Source organism: Balaenoptera physalus, assembly GCF_965194825.1.
Source record: "Balaenoptera physalus genome assembly, chromosome: 1".
Taxonomy (NCBI): Eukaryota; Metazoa; Chordata; class Mammalia; order Artiodactyla; family Balaenopteridae; genus Balaenoptera; species Balaenoptera physalus.
Genome location: NC_138882.1, coordinates 49,797,624 through 49,815,183, shown reverse-complemented (window position 1 = coordinate 49,815,183; position 17,560 = coordinate 49,797,624). Strand labels below are relative to the sequence as shown.

General features: G+C 45.7%; 1 protein-coding gene across 1 annotated transcript in view; it reads left to right on the top strand.

The window, feature by feature from the left end:
* CACNA1E (calcium voltage-gated channel subunit alpha1 E) overlaps nt 1-17,560 on the top strand; it is a 560,326-nt gene that overhangs the window by 387,379 nt on the left and 155,387 nt on the right. The window contains exon 11 of the mRNA XM_082473793.1: nt 16,844-16,947. Within this exon, the coding sequence (XP_082329919.1) occupies nt 16,844-16,947 (104 nt within the window). The remainder of the gene's footprint in view (nt 1-16,843; nt 16,948-17,560) is intronic.

The following is a 17,560-nucleotide window of genomic DNA, read 5'->3' as shown; positions in this document are numbered from 1 at the left end:
AGGAGCAAACCCACGTGGCTGTGTCTTCACCGCCTGTTGGGACTGGTCACTGACCTTAGGAAGAACCGACCTTTCCAGGAGTGCAGCTGGGGACCAGAGCCTGTGTGGGGAGCTACTTCTATAAGCTTTCCCCTCACTGTGTTTTTCCAATTTGCTGAAGCTTAAGTCTTTCTGCAGGGCTCAGGCCTCAGCGTAGGTGTGTCTAATGCCTGGTCATCCTGGGGAGGGGGTGGGGGACGTGCTGGACCTGTTGCTGTGGCAACATGCTGCTGAGATCATGAACCCATTTCATTCCCAGGAGATGAATCTCTCCTTCTCACCCACCCTCTTTCTCCTCCCTCTCCATCTCTCCCCACACCCTTCTGTCATCTTCCCTCCTCCCCACTCAACCTCAGACTTACTCCTTCCTCAGATCTCTCTTTTGCACTCCTGGATACAACAGCATAGCAACTGAGGCAACCCATGGCAGACTTCTTTTTTTCCCTAGACCATTAGTTCTCAAGCTTTAGCAGGCATCACCTGAAGAGCTTGTTAAAACACAGGTGGCTGAGTGCCGAGCTTCATCCCGAGAGTTCTGATCCGAAGGTCTCTACTGGTACCTTCGGATCAGTGCATTTCCAACAAGGCCCCCAAAGCTGCTGATGCTGGGGGACCAGGGACCACTTTTGAGAACCACTGTTCTAGACTGTGTTTGTCCAATTTGAACTAGTTATGGCTGGAATATTCCTTTACATTTCGATTCTAAAGGATTTGATTAGCTCATTCACCTGTTCGTTCAACAGATGTTAATTGAGCAGTATTCAGAGAACTATAGCAGGTATGCTATACAACGAAACACAAAACCCTGTCCTCCAAGATTTCACAGATTTGTACAGGGGACTGACGAGTAAATAATCATTGTCTGGTGTGATAAATATTACAATCACCTGCAAATGATAAGAGGCTTAGAAGTAGACACCAATCTCCTTGCACAAGGCAAGCAAAATATTTAGATGAGATGGTGAAACAATGAAATTAGAACACTTCCTAACACCATACACAAAAATAAACTCAAAATGGATTAAAGACCTAAATGTAAGGCCAGACACTATAAAACTCTTAGAGGAAAACATAGGCAAAACACTCTATGACATAAGTCACAGCAAGATCCTTTTTGACCCACCTCCTAGAGAAATGGAAATAAAAACAAAAATAAACAAATGGGATGGGACCTAATGAAACTTAAAAGCTTTTGCACAGCAAAGGAAACCATAAACAAGATGAAAAGACAACCCTCAGAATGGGAGAAAATATTTGCAAACGGAGCAACTGACAAAGGATTAATCTCCAAAATATGCAAGCATCTCATGCAGCTCAATATCAAAAAAACAAATAACCCAATCCAAAAATGGGCAGAAGACCTAAATAGACATTTCTCCAAAGAAGACATACAGATTGCCAACAAACAGATGAAAGGATGCTCAACATCACTAATCATTGGAGAAATGCAAATCAAAACCACAATGAGGCATCACCTCACACTGGTCAGAATGGCCATCATCAAAAAACCTACAAACAATAAATGCTGGAGAGGGTGTGGAGAAGAGGGAACCCTCTTGCACTGTTGGTGGGAATGTAAATTGATACAGTCACTATGGATAACAGTATGGAGGTTCCTTAAAAAACTAAAAATAGAACTACCATATGATCCAGCAATCCCACTACTGGGAATATACCTTGAGAAAACCGTAATTCAAAAAGAGACATGTAGCACAATGTTCATTGCAGCACTATTTACAGTAGCCAGGACATGGAAGCAACCTAAGTGTCCACTGACAGATGAATGGATAAAGAAGATGTGGCACATATATACAATGGAATATTACTCAGCCATGAAAAGAAATGAAATTGAGTTATTTGTAGTGAGGTGGATGGACCTAGAGTCTGTCATACAGAGTGAAGTAAGTCAGAAAGAGAAAAACAAATGCCGTATGCTAACACATTTATATGGAATCTAAAAAAGAAAAGGTTCTGAAGAACCTAGGGGCAGGACAGGAATAAAGACGCAGACGTAGTGAATGGACTTGAGGACACAGGGCGGGGGAAGGGTAAGCTGGGACAAAGTGTGAGAGTAACACTGACGTATATACACTACCAAATGTAAAATAGATAGCTAGTGGAAAGCATCTGCATAGCACAGGGAGATCAGCTCGGTGCTTTGTGACCACCTAGAGGGGTGGGATAGGGAGGGCGGGAGGGAGACACAAGAGGGAGGGGATATGGGGATATATGTATACATATAGCTGATTCACTTTGTTATACAGCAGAAACTAACACAACAATATGAAACAATTATATTCCAATAAAGATGTTAAAAAAAATAGATTCATCCATTCTTTTTATCCCCCTTTTTCAAGCATTAAAGGGAACTGAACTTAACCTATTTAAATAATATTAATATGTAATGCGTGTGGAGCATTTTCTATGTTTCATTTCTCAGACAGCTGGCTGTAGTCCTAGTCTTGTCACTTACTGTCTGTGCAACCTCAGGCAGGTTAGCTAACCACTCTGTGCCTCAGTTTCCTCATTGGAGAAAAAGGCTACAGTACTACTATCAGCTTTAAAGCATTCTTGAAAAGATTAAATGTGCAAATGTGGGCAAAATGTACATAGTAATTTCTCCAAAAAGTGTTGACTTTTATTGGTATTGTGTGACCTCATGTTGAATATCAAGAGAGTTTGCCTAGAGAAGTTTATACTCTTCAGACTAAATAAATCACCAGCGTTTAGCCAAGAGAATGGTTTGGGGCTGGCTCTGAATGTGAGAGTTAGAGGATCTCCGAAGAAGTCCAAAAAGCCCCTGGGGCACCAGAGGGCCCTGGCTGGGTGATCAGGGCATCATTTCATCCAGATGGAGTATAACAAAGGCCTTGAAGGATGGCCAGGATTTTTGACAAAGCATTTCTTATTTTTGAGAGGATGAGTGGCGGTTTTAGATGGAGCTTAAAAGAATTGCCAGCTGAAAGAACATCTCTACCTCACAAAGCTTAAGAGGACAGAACACAGAGCCCTCCGGCTGGGATCTAGAAAGTTTCAAGTTTACCTTTGACATTGAGAGAACCAGGGTCACCTTCCCTGAGACATGCTTTCTTCCCCATCACCTTCGTGCCCAGAGGCCACAGCAAAGAGGCTTCGTTTCCCAAAGGGGCTGCTCTCTCCCCTCTTGGTTACCTCCCCCTACTCCACCCGGCACCGTCCGCTGAGAGATGAGTTTCACTATTCTAGTTTCAAGATTAGGGAGAGTTCCCCTAATCTCTCCCTGGGGCCCTGCAGGAACCACTGTCCACATTCGTGTTGAGAATCAAGTCTGTATTTTCTGCCTCCCTCAAACCCAGCTTTACAGCTGAAACTGTAGCTGGATGAAGTGGCAGAAGCTACCAGTTTTGTTTTTAATTCTTTCCCTGAGCTCATCAGAGATGAGTGATAAAGCCTTTCTTCTTCCAGAGAGGATTAGAGGATGAAGTCCTTCGGTGGCAAGATACACCTGGGAAGGGCTTATTAAGTGATAATTCCTGATAAACCCCCTCTAATCAACCAGTGACTCTGCCCTCTTAGTGATAAAAGAAACCTCTAGGCATTTAATTAACTCTTTAAGAAATCTTTTCTCATCACCTTTTCTTTCTTTTGCTTGTCTTAGTTTTAATCAGAGCCATACATTCAGCTTATTAACTTATTCATTTATCTATTCACTCAATGAACACTTGCTGAGCGCCTACTGAGAGCTAACTTGGGTTCTGGGGCAGATAGACTGAAAAATAAGACCTCCTCCTTGTTCTTGTGGGGTGTCAAGTCTTGTAGAGAAAGACATACCAGCAAGCCATGATTACAGTAGAGTTGAGTGGCATGGTAGCCTTAAGTGCAGAGAGTGAAGAGAGCAACCAACTCTGGGAAGGCTTCCTGGCAAAAGTAACCTTTAATCAGGGCCTGCGTAGAGGCTTTCCAGGTGCAAAAGGCAGAGAAGATATTCTAGGCAGTGGGAACAACATGAGCAGAAGCGTACAGCTATGAAAGAACATGGCATATGGGGGAATTGCAAGAAGTGGGGTGTGGCCACTTGACTTGGTATATGAGGAGGCGGGGGCTGTGAGGTGAGCCAGAGGGAGGTTGGGCTGGGGTCGAATGTGGTAGGGGATTTGGCAAGGGCAGCCTTTGGAGGGTTTTAAGCAGAAGAGAGACAGGGTGAGAGATGTTGGTTAGAAATGACAACTTTCCCCTGCTCTGAAGACTGAAGCCAACCGTGGCTGGGAATCACTCGTCCCACTTTACAAGATCACCCTGGCAACAGAGTGACTGTTGCAGTACTAGCCAGGAAACTTGCTGTGACAAGTTCTTCCAACCTTATCAGACATCGAGGGCAGAGAAGAAATCACTGCATTAAGATGTAGACATCAAAGGAGTTGAAACAACATAACATTCAGATGGGATTGCAGTATGTAATTGGTCAGAAACTATTTCTTCTGCTGGCACTGCTATTGTAAATACCTGCACCCATAGCTCTGTTCTCAGATATGTTCCATGTTAAAACAACATTTTTATTTCTGTCTCTCTACCCCTTTCCCACCATACAAGAGGCAACACAATGTCATGTCTTAAGAGGAAGTCAAACATGGGTTTGGATTTGGGTTCTGTAACACACTGACTATGGGGCCTTGGGCAAGTCCTCAGGTTTTCTGAGCCTGGATTTTGTTGTTGTTTGTTTTTAACATGTGAAATTACAGTTGCACCTCTCTTACACATGGTTGTTATGCACCTGGCTCATTGTTCAGCGTAGACTAGATGCTTAACGAATGGAAGCCATGATTATTTTTCCTGCTCAATTACACCGGAGCCTTAGGGTATAAGTCAAAGGAAAATGTGGAGATAAAAATGTTTTAATCAGGTCTTCTTAGTACTTCCAGAAATAGGTCTGACTGGGTCCATGTTGGATTTGCCATCCAACAGTTTATATGCAGTCTTGTATTAGTCACCCATCGTGGTTGCTCTCAGTACATTCCACCCTAATGAACAGGAACGAAAGTTGTACAAAGAATGGGAAAGGCCAAAAGAGATTTTTCTTTCCAATGGTTCCCAGATTGGGGAAGCAGTGAACATTATTACTGTATTATCTGTATTTTGTTTCAACTTTGTTATGTCCCCAAAGCAATGGGAAGAGCTCAGTTGGGGCATGCACTCTGTGTATCTTAGGGGAAAGAAGAAGAACCAAGGTGAATTACTAGGAGGGCAGCCGCAGAGTGAACAAGATAGGAGAAATCAGGAGATGAGAAAAGAGAAGGTTTCGAGGGAGTGGTAGAATTGAAACCGGAGAATTCGAGTCCATGAGATAGAGGAGAAGCACAGTGAGGAATCTGGGTCTGAGTGGGAAGGGACCCCACATCTGTTGTCTGATGTAGGCACCTACTCAAGCGAGGAATTCCCTCCTCAATGTCCCTGACAGATGGTCGTCTGGCACAGTGATTCCCATTTTTTTTCACATCATGGAACAAATAGAAAATAACATTTGTCTAACGCTGGGGTGAGTGGACAAAGCTGTTCACAAGTGGAGGTGACTGCCTTGGGGACTCTGGCTGAGCCAGGCTTTGCCAGCGGCCGCGAGAGTTGAGTGGAGTGATGTTTTGGGCACTTGTGTTTCTCCAAGCCTAGTGTGCATAGAGAAACTCTGATCCAGCAGGAGCAGAGTGAAGAGCCTCACCCAGGTACTCTCAGACCCTCAGGTGATAAATAGGCACGTAGGACTGGGCATTTCATTATCACCAATTATCAGCACCAATGCAGATTAATTGAGCATGTTTTCCTGAAATCTGAAGATATAAAGACTTCAAAGCCATGGTTTCTTGCTTTCAAGCCGTTCTTACCAAGGAGTAAGAGTGGCTCCTGTGGCCACAAAATAAATGAAACTAACTGGCCTGGAGCTTCTTCAGGGAACCAGCTACACTTACCAGCCTTACCTAGTGTTTGACATGCAATCGTTAATTAAAACGGGGATGTTCAGTGATAAATTACTTCACCTGCTCTTTGTGGAGGGAATGAAAGCCAAGAAAAATGATTACCTGAAGCTCTTTTCTTGAGTGTCTGCTCTTATATGCTGTGCTGAATATTTGAGTTAGCTAAGTGTTCTTGCTATATGTCAACAGAGATGCCATTTTACAGGTGATATATTTATTTCCAGAGAAGGAAACTCATGCAGGCCTGTGAAGCAGAAAAATGGTGGTGTTAACAATCTCCTGGTAGTCAGCAACGTTACTGAGAATCTCTTGTTTGTAGAATAATATTCTAGGCATTAGTAGAGTGAACAGAGAAATAAAAGATGCAGTTCTGTCTTTAAGAACCAGTCAACCCTGATGGAAAGGGAGGACCAATGTGTGAAAGAGACAGAATACATCTAAAGAGGGCCTGTAAATAAGTACAAATAAAAACCCAAGTGCAGCACTTAATGTTTTGTTTTCAATTATAGGCATTTATACTCATGAGTTAGCCTTCTTATGGATACCAAGGCCCTTAAGGACTGTTTTCCTTTCTCATTCATCTTGTACAGAGTACACACTCAAAAATGTTGAATGACTATATATGCTGCTATGGGGTACGCCTAAGTGCTGGGAAATTCTGGAGAGAAGCAGAGTGATGTGCCTTGGGGAAGCCTTCTAGAGACTGAGCGGTGTTCTCCAGTATGAGGGAACTCATGGCGTGGCACAGAGAGGAGAGGGTAGAAGGAAGGAAGAGCTCTTGGGGAGTGAGCAAATCCAAACATTTAGACCACCATTCAGGGTCCTCCAGGACCTGCTCCTCTTCATCTTGCCTTCCTCGCTACTGCCCACAGCCACTCTTTGTGGCCTCATCATTCCCACTTCTTTCCCTCTCTTGGACTCTCTTCCTCCATTGATGGGCCAATCTACATCCTTCTCCTACTTCAAGTCCAGGTGAAGGCACAGCCCCAGGAAGCCTTCCAGGATATATCTAGCCTCACTCCTTTCTTTATGAAATCCGATAGCCATGTTCACAGCTCCATGCTCCAAACCTTCAGAAGAAGTAAGACACATCGTCATGGTCTCCACCTTCAGGTAGCTTCCAAGGGAAAGCATGAAGATAGACTACTACATACAAAATAACCAGAGAGAGCAGGGCCATACATATTTATCAGTACTAAATGATACGGTAGAGAATACAAGGGCGATAAAGAGTAGCCTGGGGATCAGAAGTCCTAGTTCTGCTTCTGTAATCAACTAGTGTGGAGTATCTTTCAGCTATCACTTAGTGTTTGACCCTTGGTTCTTCATCCATAAAATGAGGGGTTTGTGCAAGATGCTGTGATTCCTCCTAGCTCTATATACTGCAAGATGATGAAAGTTACAGTATTCATGTTAGATGAATGGAAAATAGTGATTGGTTAGCTGGAGGGGACCGGGGACTCATGGAAATGCAGTAAATGGTGGTAACCAGAAGGATTGACCCCCAAGGACCGTAGGATAGAGCCGAGAACCAGCTGGGGACTGGCTGAAGACCTGTTGCCCTGGTGTCATCAGCACAGTCTTTCTAGAATACAGTGGACCCTACACAACGCTCTCACAGTGCAGAGGATCTGTCAAGCCTTGTGTACCCTTTGTCCCTGGGCCTCAAAGGAAGGGTCTTCTGAGACTCATGTCTTCTCTCATTCTCTGAGCTCTTTCTGGTGCTTGACTTTCTTGCAAGAATACATTCAGTCTCTGGTCAGCCCGCCGTGTAGAACGGGTAAAAGGGTGACGTGTGTTAGCTAATCATCATAGGAAGCATCCTCTTTAAGTGGCCTACTTTGGCCAGCCTGCATATGGCAGCATCAGAACAACACACTCGCCTTTTCCCAGAGCAGTGCAGCATCCTGGCCTGGATGGCTCACTTATGGTCAACTGTCCGGCTTCCCCGTGGCCCCAGGAACGTCAGCCTCCTCAGCACCCTGCTGCAGTCACCGGGCAGGAGGACCTCCCCTCTGGCTTTTTTTTTTTTTCCCCTATATGTTTTCTCTGACCATGAAAGCAAACAAAACAAAAACCACTTAGTTACTGCAGAAAAGTTGCAAAGTATAGGAAAAGCATAAAAAGATTTTTAAACAAAATCACTAATTTCTACCCCTGCCACCCAGTTATCATAAAATCCACATATGACCCTGAACCATATAAATAACCTATGCAGTTTTATTTGGGGAAAATTTTAAACCCTCTATTGTAGAAATTTTCAGGCATACACACAAGTAGAGAGAATAGAATATTGAGCCCCTGTGTAACCCAAACCCAGCTTCAACAGTTACAAGATCTTGAAAGGATCTCTCATCTCCATTTTGGGCTTCCGGGCCAGGGCTCAGAAAGGGAGGTGACAATAAACCTCACATAACAATGATATTGGAATTATTAGGATTTAAGCAAAGAGATTTTAGGCACAGCAGGGCTCCGAGCTCTGTGGGTTTTGAGGCTCTCACTTGCGTGGACAACGTCATGGCAGCCTTCCTGGTCAGATGTGGCCCTGCTCCTCCTCCCTCACTTTGACATTTATTCTTGAGTCTTCTTCCCAGGCGTGTGGATGGATTTTCACGGACACGTCAATACCTGTCTGCCCAGCACCAGTGGTGATCACTGCCCACATCCAAAATGAGGCATTGCTTACTGGTCCATGATGCTGAGCAGAGCTCCCAAGGGTGGTCTCTTTGGAATCATGCTACTGCCTGTGGACCAGGGTGGGAGAGCTGTTATTTTCTGGTTCTCCTCTTTGGCTGACTGGTCCTGCTCTGTTTTTCCACTGGTCAGAGAAGGGGAAGAATAGGTGGTGAAATGCCCAATAGGAAGTCCTCCTGGAGGTGCTTTGCATATGGGCTAAGGCACTGCTGCATCAGTGATGGTCACTGGCAGTCCAGGCAAGTGGAGAAAGTGGCCACTGGCCATCAAGTACGGGGCGGGTGGTGCGGTTTGGGAGGACCGGAATGCGTGGAGAGTCTTGATTACTTATCACAGGCCCCTGGCTAAGCCAGATGCTGCCTTTGGAGCTTGTTTGTGTGGGGAGACTTAGCATATTCATTAGATATGCTCAGGGATCTGAGACATAATGAAATGCCCTGCCTCCAGGACTGACAGGTTCTGCCTCCTTGCTGGGTGGCAGCAGGTGGCTGTGTTGCACTCGGGGCTCTCTGTCCTCACTCTTTTCACCTGCTCCCCCCACCCTTCTTTCTTGCCTGGGGACTGGGAAGACAGCTTTCATGTTCTAGCTGCCAGATCCTAGTGTTGGCTTTCTTCTTTGTTGTGGTTCTCCCCTAGAAGGTGGTGACAGTATGGGTAGGATTGCTTTTAAGAGATTTGGAACCAAACGAGATATGGAGAGTCAAGTGTCCTCAAGAAGTTGACCCATTGTGGTTCTAGATTGGGACCCCTTCACTTTGCTAGCCTGGACATTGGTTTCCTCTTCTACCAACTGATGGGTTGGATAGTGTGTTCTCATAATCTTCCAAGACAGTGGCTAGCATTCCTGGTATACAAGAAACCAGATTGCATGATCCACAGGCTTTACTTGCCCAGTGGTTGTAGGGTATGCTGGGCATTGTGTCCTTTTGCTAAAATGTGGGTGTGGTCAAAGGGCAGTGACTCTGCCCTTAGAAACACCATCCACCATCTATCTGTGTGACTCAGGGGCAGAATGTTACCTGCTTTGTAAGGCTGGTCAAAACCCTGATGAGAAAGGCATTTAATGCCTTAAGTCAGATTCCCTATAAACTGTCTCTGGGACAGAGATTTTTGTGGCAGTGATTTATTTATGGACTGCTTTCGGGAGAAGCCTGTACCAATAGGAGGGAAGTAGAATAAGTCAGGAGAAAATACTAGACAAAGGTGTGGTTGCAGCCATTTTAGCCTCAGTCTGATCCCCCAGGCGGCTCCACAGTGAGTTGCACCACAGAAGTTGTCCCATGCAGAGGTGAAGGGGCTGGGCCCTTGACACCCCTGCATCAGTGAGTTATTGGTTCTAGGTCACTGCCCCCCCAGTGGACAGGCATAAACTCCCAGATGAAGAGGGTCTGTCAGCCAGGGGCCAACTTCTCAGGTGGATCCAGGTGTGAGCCGTTAGCAGCCAACAGTCAGAGCTGCTGGGGTGGGAGGGGGGTGGGTACACCTGCTGGTAAAGGAGACCTGATGGGGGCAGCACAGAATCTGCCACATCCAGGCTGCTGAGAGCCGGACAAGGAGGGGGGCTAGGAGGCAGGGTATGAGGGGGCTATTCTGAATGTAAGTCCCTGAGCAAAGAGGGAATGGGGATGGCTCAGGACATGCAGGGAAATGCTCAGATGTGATTTTCCGATTAGGCCAACGTAACTGATGGTTATAGAAGTCAGGAGAACGTTACATTTGAGGGGAGGGAGATGGTGCCTAGGAAGGGGTGTGAGGGGAGCCCTGGGGTTCTCTGGGTGCTGGCTGCACGGTTATGTATGCTTTGAAAAAATCCGCTAAGAGTGCCCTTATGATTCATGTATGTTTCAGTACAACATCCACACGGGGGCCCGGGGGCTGCTATCGCAGGAAGGCAGGAGTTCATTCCCAGAGAGCATTCCCTGCCCTCGTTTGTCTTCTCACGTGTCCCCTACCTCTTGACACTTCTGAATCTCTTTTTTTTTAAATTGAAGTGTAGTTGATTTACAATGTTGTATTGGTTTCAGGCGCATAGCACAGCGATTCAGTTACATATACATATATATATCCATTCTTTTTCAGATTCTTTTCCCTCACAGGCCATCACAAAACATTGAGTAGACTTCCCTGTGCTCTACAGTAGGTCCCTGTTGGTTATCTATTTTATATATAGTAGTGTGTCTATGGTAATCCCAAACTCCTAATTTATCCCTCCCCACCCCCCTTTCCCCTTTGGTAACCATAAGTTTGTTTTTTTGTTTTTTTTGGTTTTTTTTTAAATTAATAGCTACTTTATTTATTTATTTTATTTATTTTTGGCTGTGTTGGGTCTTCGTTTCGTGCAAGGGCTTTCTCTAGTTGCTGCAAGCAGGGGCCACTCTTCATTGCGGTGCGGGGGCCACTCTTCATCGCGATGCGCAGGCCTCTCACTGTCGCTGCCTCTCTTGTTGCGGAGTACAGGCTCCAGATGCGCAGGCTCAGCAGCTATGGCTCACGGGCCCAGTTGCTCCGCGGCATGTGGGATCTTCCCAGACCAGGGCTCGAACCCGTGTCCCCTGCATTAGCAGGCAGATTCTCAACCACTGCGCCACCAGGGAAGCCCCATAAGTTTGTTTTTTATGACTGTGTTTTTTATGACTTCTTAATCTTAACCTTCTCCTCCTCTTTCTTTCACCTCCATGATAAACCTTTTCTCTGCCTTTCTGACCTCTGCTGCCTCCTGCCAAGGTAGTTTCTTAGGCTGTCATGTGACTCTTTACTCTGAAAGCTTCAGCAAATCGTTTCCTGATGCCCTGGACCAGATCAGACACATCTGTGGGTCAGCTCCCTGGTGGTCGCTTCATCACACTCATCTCGGTTTAAAGCTGCACAGTATGTGTGAGCTCACTTATTTAATGTGGGTCTCCCCATTATACTAGGTCATGAAGGCCAGGACATGAGACTGTTTTGTTCATCATTTATCCCCAGTACCTAGGAGAATATCTGTTGCCTGGTACATGGTCCACAAATTTGTTGAACAAAATATGGCCTTTAGGCTCTGAGACATGCACTCCGAGTCCCAAGTCCCTTGGGATGAAAAGGAGCTGTACGCTTGGTGCTGGAATGAAGTGAGGGGCCCAGGCCAGGCAAGTCAGCTGGGCAGTGCCGGATGCCCAGGCGTCGTACCCTCAGGGAAGGTGGTAAGCAGTTGAATCGTCTTTGGCCTCCTCCTTATATTTTTGTGTTAGCCTGTGAGAAGACCCACCAAAAAGGAACATTGTTAACTTTATTTCCTCCACCTCTTGCCCTCTCTGAATTTTCTCTCCCCGGGATGGTCTGCAGAGGCCTTGGACAGATGCTTTTGCTGAGACGAATGGCCTGGCCTCTTTGACAGCCCAGGGTAGCTGCTCCAGCCCTCCCTTGACCTGAGCTCACTTGGCAGTTCCAAAGCTCTCTCTTTGAGGCAGAGCCTCTAGGCCAGCAGTTCTCAACTGGAAGCCGTTTTTGCCCCCAGGCATTTTGGCAGTTCTGGAGCCACTTTTGGTTGTCACAACTAGGGGAGTGCTGTTGGCATCCAATGGGTAGAAGCCAGGGATCTGCAAATGCACCATACAGGACAGCTCCCACAGCTAAGAATTATCCTGCCCACGATGCCAATGGTGCCCAGGCTGAGAAAGCCTGCGGCAGGCCAGGCCAGGGCTTGTCAGCAGGTGCCACCTCCAGCCTGGGAAGCAGGTGTACCTGAGAGACCATTTATTTTTCCCCTGAAAGGACCCTGGAATAAGTATCCTCATTTTTTTCCCAGTTCCAATTCACTCAGCCTCCCCACTCAGCTATATGTCATTCAGCCTCCCTGGTCAGAGCTGCTCTGTGAGAGGTGTGGACGTCCAAGAGGAGGCCCTTCAGCCTGTTTTCTGCAGAGCCTTGTGGAACCCTGATGGAGACCTGCTTCCAAGGATGGGGGCTAGCACTGCCTTTACAGCCCAGGCCAGGACTGGGCAGGGACCCCCTGCCTCTTGTCATCTCCATCCCCATCTTTCTTTCCAATCCTGCTCCTCCCACCCCTGCCTTCCACCATCTCCCCCATCACCCGGAGATTAATGTGATAATTGCCATGTGTGCCTGTTTACGCATGGAGTGGGTGCACTCACCACCCCCAGTCAGGCAGGTTCCCAAAGGAACACATTCCCACTGTGTCAGGCCTGGTACCCGCTGAGCACTCCCTGTGCAGGGTGGGCCGCCACCCCCGACTACTTTCTCTGTCATCAGCCCCATCCTGCGCACGTGTGCGCGTGTGTGTGTGTCACTCAGGGAATCAGCAGGTGAGAGGGATGGAGGGCAGCCTGCTTGCCAAGTCTAGGGGCTTGACTGGGTCGGTGGGAGGAGAATCAGCACCTTAAATAAGAGGACGTTGCCCTGAAGAAAAGAGCTCTTATGTACTGCCTGCCACAGAGTAGGTGTTCCATGAATGATGGGGAGGAGGAAGCTGGTACTCTGCGTGCAGCCGTCTTTGCAGGGAGGGGCTGGTTTACACTTTAGCTGCTGCACAGTAGCGGTCTGGGCAGGGAAGGGTCCACTCTCCTGGGGCCAGAATCCAGTGGACCATGTTTGGAAAGCTGTAGGTCTCCTTCCCCGGGATCTTGCAAAGAGTACTTAGCACAGCTGTCTCCTGGCCCTGAAGGAAGAGTTGCTAGGGAGAATGAAGTGTGATGCCTCCGCAGGCAAGGTGCTTGGGAGAGTCACAGAAGCAGGGGGTACAGGGGAGAGAGAAGGAAAGGGAGAGGTTCTCCCTCTCACACAGGCAGCCCCTCCTCTCTCCCATCTCCTGCTGTGTCACAGACACACATGGCCCCCCACCCAGAGGGAACACAGTCACAACTCTGGGGTTGAACTGGTACCTTTCTGCTTGGCACTCCTGAGTCCCACCTCATATAGTATCAGGGCACTTGCTGCCTTCAGAGTTGTCGAATACTTTCTTCTTTTTTCATCTCAAAAGACACTTCAGTAGTTGTCTCTCCTACACTGGACAGTTTTAAGGTTTTAATAATGATGAATCAGAAGGAGATTGAAGCTCTAATCAGCATCAGAAAGAACCTTGCCATTTTGGAGGAGGGAAGCGTGAAGTCCTAGGCTTGCCCACTTCCTGCTGAGGTTTGTTCCCCTGTCCTGGTGGCCTTATCATTGATCCACTGACAGGCATGGGAGGTGAGGGTGTGAGACCACCTGGAGAGGAGGAGCGGGAGGGGCCGAGGGAAGAGGAAGCCGGAGGGAGAGGCGGAAGGTGTAGAGGGGGTACGGCAAGTCTATTAAAAGGTTTGTGAATAATCTCGGGGAGCTGTCAAGCTGCTTTCTCCAGAAGAACCTTTTAAGCTGTCAGTCATCCTTAATAACCCCCTAGGATTATTAACCCCCCAGCCGCTGGCCCTGGGGTCCTCCCAGATACTCTTTTTCTCCTCCTCTTCCCTTTCTCCTCTCTTCTTCTCATCCAACAGGCCCCAGTACCATGGTGGATGACTTTTTTTTTTTTTTTTCTTTTAAAGCAATTCAGACAAAGCTTGGGGAGAATATCAGAATGAATTTTGTTTGGCATATTTTAAACCCGAGAATCATCTTACTCAAATTGTGGTCATTTATTGATTGGTTGAGCATCTATGTGTGCCAAACACTTTGTCAGATGCCAGATACAGAAATGAGCAGACAGTGAAGGCTCTTGCCTTAATGCAGGTTAAAGTGAAACCAAAACATTCTCACAGCACAATGAGTAAAAGGACACTCTTCATCAGCAGTATTTTAGAAAATTGGGAAGCACATTCCAGACTCTGGGCCTGTGAGGGAAGTTCTTCTCTCCGTGTATTTCACAGGCTGTATTTCCTGATATGTTAATAGATTGCCGTTGAAAAGGAGGTTTTGTAATCAAGGAAGTGTAGGAAATGATGGAGGAAATAAAGTTAATAATGTTCCTTTTTGGTGGGTCTTCTCACAGGCTGACACGAAAATATAATCTGCTGTTTCCCCAGTTTCTTTGGTTCCAGAAGCTCATTTTCCACAGAACACATGAACATCTTACAGATCGCTAGCAATGAGAAGAACACAATTTGGGAATTGTTCTTCACTGTACAGCATCTCTGGCAAATAGTCACCCAACTGAAATTGCTCTAGCCATCCTCAAAACGTAGCACAGTCACTCCTGGGACCAAAAACAGATTAAAAGTCACAATTTCATCATTGCCATTGCTGACACCAGCTAATGTTTATTGGCTACTGAGCCCTGATCTGGGTGCTGGGAGCAGAGTCAGTTCTTGCTGCCAAAGAACGCTAAGGATGGGGCTGACTGTCTAAGCCATGGAGTGAATGAAACTTGTTGATCTGGAGCACCACCGGTGAACCATCAGCGCTAACCAGTCTTTACAAAATGTTGCGTTTATAGTCATGGATAAAGATAGAGCTAGTTATACAAAGATCACTCAGTCCATCCTGTAGCTCACAGGAAGAACCATGTCTCAGTTATCTCAGAAAAAAATAGCTTCCTATGTCCATTAAAACCCCCTGTGGCCCTTGGCATCTAGTTCTTCTGCATCTTCCTTCTGATATCAGGAGAAATTTTCTCTGCGGTCTGACCCGAATCTTCCCTGCTTACATTTGACTGACCAGACCTGGTTGAACCAAAGAGCCTAGATCTTATACACTGAAATTGGCAGGTCTCTGCTTTTGTTCATACAGTTCAGAAGGTGTTTGTTTGTTTTTAACTTTTATTCTGCTTCATTTGCAAACGTATCTCTCTGAACAGCATAGGGGCAAGACAAAAAGACACGAGCTTGGTGAAAGAGGTTGCCTTAGAAGCTATTTTTTAATGGAAAAATCTACTGTACAGTGATAGCTGCCATGATCAGTGGGAGGCTATATTTTATAGACTGACATATTTGAATGGGAGGCAGAAGGAAAATGAGATAATTTGGGGAAAAACAAGATAGAATGTCATAGAAGTCCATGGGAAGCAGGAAGACAATGAATCAAAATATGTTTGCAAAGTTAGTAGTGAGACGGAGAAAAAGGTAAATCACGAGGATAAGAAACACTTTGCAATAGAAATTCCGAGTTCAGATCTCCATTTTACTAATTTAGCATGCGAATTTTAGGCATGGCATTTGATTTGGATGGCCTTGTTTCTCCAGTGAATTGGGAATAAAATATCTTTCCAGAAACTTTTGAGTTTCAAACAGGTATTAAAGTTTGTGTGTGAGGGGTGGAGTGGGATTGGGGGGATTTCAAAGCCCTGTATATATAAAATGCAATTCAGGTGGACTTGTTAGGAAGATTTGGGGTTGATATCATGAGGTGAGAGAGTCAAGGCAAAGCTTAGTTGAGAGGTCCATGTGTTAGGACTTTTCAGAATTCTCCAAAACTGTTTAAAGGTCCTTAATGAGACATCCTACTGAGAGTTGCTTTATGGTTTTTTTTTTTTTTTTTTTTTGGCTAAGACATGTGGTATAATCCTGCCTCAGCCCCCTACCATTCAAGGGCCTTGCATCTCACTTGTGGTATAAGAATCCAGAATATGGGTTTCCATGCAGTTTTTAGTTCACTGTGTGTTCACATTAGAGAGAGAACAAGGGATCACTCTTCAAATCTAGATTTATTCCTTCTTTTACCAGAGCCTTCCCAGGGCCAAGCCTGATCTAGCTCTGTACTATTGGACTATGATGGAAGAAGGAAAAAAGCCAGAGCCCAGGGTCACGAGCTGAGCAAGATGTGGATGACATTAATCTCTCCCAAGCAACCTGTCAAGGTGTTTGCCAGCATCCCTGGAATAAAGTGATGGACACAGCCTGCCTCTGTCTTTTGAGAACTTTCCCAGTTTAGAGTACAGAGGCTTAGAACCCACATCACCAAACACTGTAAAACCAGTGATTATTTGCATGATCTTAGAAAAGTATTTTACCTTTCTGGGTTCAGTTACCTGCTGAGTGAGGGTGTTAGACCATTCCAATTCAGGATGTTATGTGTGCCCTTCACAGTGTACATGGAGAACATGAGTTAATCTACAACCACATTAAATTGGGAGTGAAGTGAGGTAGTGTTTAACCGTATTGCACTGTGCTTTTTCATCACCCTATATGTACTGCAGGAATGGAGGCCTTCACCTGGTGGATGGTTCTGATGAAGTATTAAGGAACCATTTTTCTTCCTTTCAGACCAATGATGCCTTAGGAGCCACCTGGAATTGGCTGTACTTCATCCCCCTGATCATCATTGGATCCTTCTTTGTTCTCAACCTCGTCCTGGGAGTGCTTTCTGGGTAAGCCAAATGTTTCTCTCTCCTCTTCTTTCTAACGATAAACTAGTGCTCCTGACTCCTTGCAGATTCATTCATGTAACCTTCATCAACTGGGCAGCCCCTATGTGCCAAAAGCTGTTCTAGATTGTGGGAATGCAGTCGTGAACCATCGTTTTAATCATCTTTAGTATTCTTAGGAATTAAAAAATCTTTAGACTGGTACAACATTGAACATGGTAGCTAATGAGAGTCTATTTATCCATCCATCCTTTCATTCTGTCACTCAACAGAGACCTTCTATGTCAAACACTGTGCTGGTTGATAGACATATAATGTTTAATAAGAAACAGGCTTTACCCTCAAAAGGTTCTTACTCTATTGTGTATTGGACATCAAATTCCATATTTGTGGCTTGAATTAGTATACATCAGTTAAAAAGTACTGAATGTTCAATGCCATTGCCAAGAGGACATAAAGTGTAAGGCACGGTTCCTGCCTTTAAGAAACTTACGTTTTGCTGAGAAGACAACACAAACACTTGAAACAGTTAGGGAACAGGAGTTCTTTTACTGACTAATATAAGATACAGTTCATTTGTTTTGGGGAAGGGACAAATCTATATAGTCTGAAGCTA